Source organism: Arabidopsis lyrata (assembly GCF_000004255.2).
Source record: "Arabidopsis lyrata subsp. lyrata unplaced genomic scaffold ARALYscaffold_205, whole genome shotgun sequence".
NCBI classification, from domain to species: domain Eukaryota; kingdom Viridiplantae; phylum Streptophyta; class Magnoliopsida; order Brassicales; family Brassicaceae; genus Arabidopsis; species Arabidopsis lyrata.
In genome coordinates this window covers 6,325-8,730 of record NW_003302411.1, presented here as the reverse complement: position 1 = coordinate 8,730, position 2,406 = coordinate 6,325, and the positions used below count along the sequence as shown (strand labels likewise).

General features: G+C 31.2%; 1 protein-coding gene across 1 annotated transcript in view; it reads right to left on the bottom strand.

The window, feature by feature from the left end:
* Positions 1-538, bottom strand: part of LOC9298809 (scarecrow-like protein 8) — a 2,347-nt gene extending 1,809 nt beyond the window's left edge. The window contains 1 exon segment of the mRNA XM_021016690.1: positions 3-538. Coding sequence (XP_020872349.1) covers positions 3-370 — 368 coding nt within the window. The 5' untranslated portion in view covers positions 371-538.
* Positions 539-2,406: the final 1,868 nt, after the last annotated feature.

Below are 2,406 nucleotides of genomic sequence, written 5' to 3'. Positions count from 1 at the left end.
TGAGATCGATCATCGGCGACGGAGATTGAAAATTCTGATAAGTTCTAGGCTTCACGGACCTTAAAAGAAAAGCGTTGAGAGCTGCTTGATTATAAAACGGTTGTTGTTGTTGCTGTTGCTGTTGCTGTTGCTGTTGATATTGCTGAGCCGCTTGAAAATCTGCTAAAGTACGTTTCCCGGCGAATCCATTACCGGCGGAGACTCTGTTTCCGATCTGATCAAGGAAGATTCCAGGAATTTGGTTTCTATACGTCGGTTGAGGATTATTATTACCAACGTTGATTACAGTTCCGGGACCTCCAGGTATAGATCTACCACCACCACCGTGAAAATCCGACCCACCACCGCCGCCGGAGAAACCAGATTCCATTTTTTATTCTCTCAAAAGCTCAGAAAGAAATAAAGAAAGAGATCAAATTTTTAAAAATTACCAAATAATGAAACGCATGATAATATGGAAAGAGAGAAGAGAGAAATTAGATACTCTGAGAAATATACTCTGAGAGAGAGAGAGAGAGAGAGGAAGAAGTTGCTTTCTCTTATGGCATTTTGAGGTGATAGTGACGAAATATAAAAGGAAAGAGTAAGAGGCATTATAACCGTCCGATCAGATATTTAAATTTACGTTAATAACCTTTAAAAAATAATCAGACGGTGAGGATTTGTTATTGAGACTCCCAAACACCTGCATCTGTCTTCTTGTTTCGACGGCAATAGTTTTCACCGTTTTCTAACCGAATGTTTTCTGTCATTTACGAAACCATGAGCTATGATTGTGACACGTGTCTGTTATTGAAAAGATCTGTGGCGTTAGATTGTGATCACAGTCTGTTACGTTATAAATTCTGTGTGTATGTCTGTAACTGAGTTTGAGTTTGGTCTTTTCAAATATTTTGGGTCTTGTGGATACCCTTTGTTTCCTTTCTCTTTTCTTACTTCACAAGATTACCGGCTAATCTAATTAGGATCATAGACCACGTGTCGGTCTTACTTGCAAAATTTTCTTCTTTTTTCCTTATTTTTAACTCGGATACATTCTATAATATTTTTGTTACCGTAATTGAATTCGAGTTATTAAATTGTACGTTTAAATTAATACTAACCATTATGAAGAAATTAATAAATAGTTAGTACTCAATAACTGTTCTAATTACATTCAGGTAATAATAGTCTCAGTTACGTAACATATATTCTCTACAGTGTTTACAATTAATGGAATTTGATTTATAGATCAATTTAATAAATTATTACTTAAACATATTCGTGAAATATCCATTTTCTCGAATGTAACAACTATGAGCTTTCCAAATTTTATCAAAAGATATAAACAGAAAAAACAAACTGTGAGTTTGTAATTTATCTCCTTATGTTTAAATTAATAACTTTAGATTTACTTTAGAATAGCTTTTAAAATCTAAAGTAATAAAAATTTAAAATAAAAGCATGAATGGTACAATGGAATAGACGGTACAAAACATGAGACTCAACAAACAAATTAAATGTGATTACTGCATATCAAGTAGATCTAGCGAAACAAAAACTAAATAACGATTATAATAATTTTGTTCGGTATAATAATTATTAAATTTAAAAATTTAAAAAGTTTTGGATGATGGAAACTTTTTGTTCCACCGCCCTAATTTGGTTGGCATAAACATAACAAACAAAAATTTACATTGTAATTGAACCGCACATCACTATTTAAGAACCGCCTTCACAAATTTTTCTAAAAAATTATGAATGGTTACAAAATGCAGATAATGTAGACCACACTTCAATGTATTTTCCTATATCACCATTCATATACTATAAATACTATCATATTAAGTATATTTTCCAGCATGATAGTTAATTTAGTATTGTATTAAAATATGATTCTTCAATTCAAGTCTATTTATGAAATAATTATAGTTAATAAATATAGTAATCATTTTTTTCTTTTGCCAACCACGAAATAATATGAAAAATTAGACGAAATGAGTTTATAAAATAAGATTGAACAAATCTAACTCTAGCACAACATAACAATTAATATATCTCTACCTACTATTGTAATACATAGTATGGTTTAGGAAATCTCCGTGACAAAAAAAAAAAAAAAAAAAGAAGAACTCAATTTCGGCATATCCATTGAACTTAAAAAGAAGGCCCTAAAAAATAGGAGAAAATAAGAAAACATGCCACTTGGGTTTCAAAGTAGCATCAGAGATTTTTCACATGCAAGTGCGATGTTTCCGTTTCGTACCCTTCTTTTTTTAACCTCTTCCCATAAATCATAAAACAGTGTCACCATGCAACTTTTAAATTGTAGTAAGTTTAGATGACAAAAAAAAAATGTAGTAAGTAAACTATTCGTTCTCTAACTTTTCTTCTAGAGTGATTAAATAATATATAGGGTATTGAGAG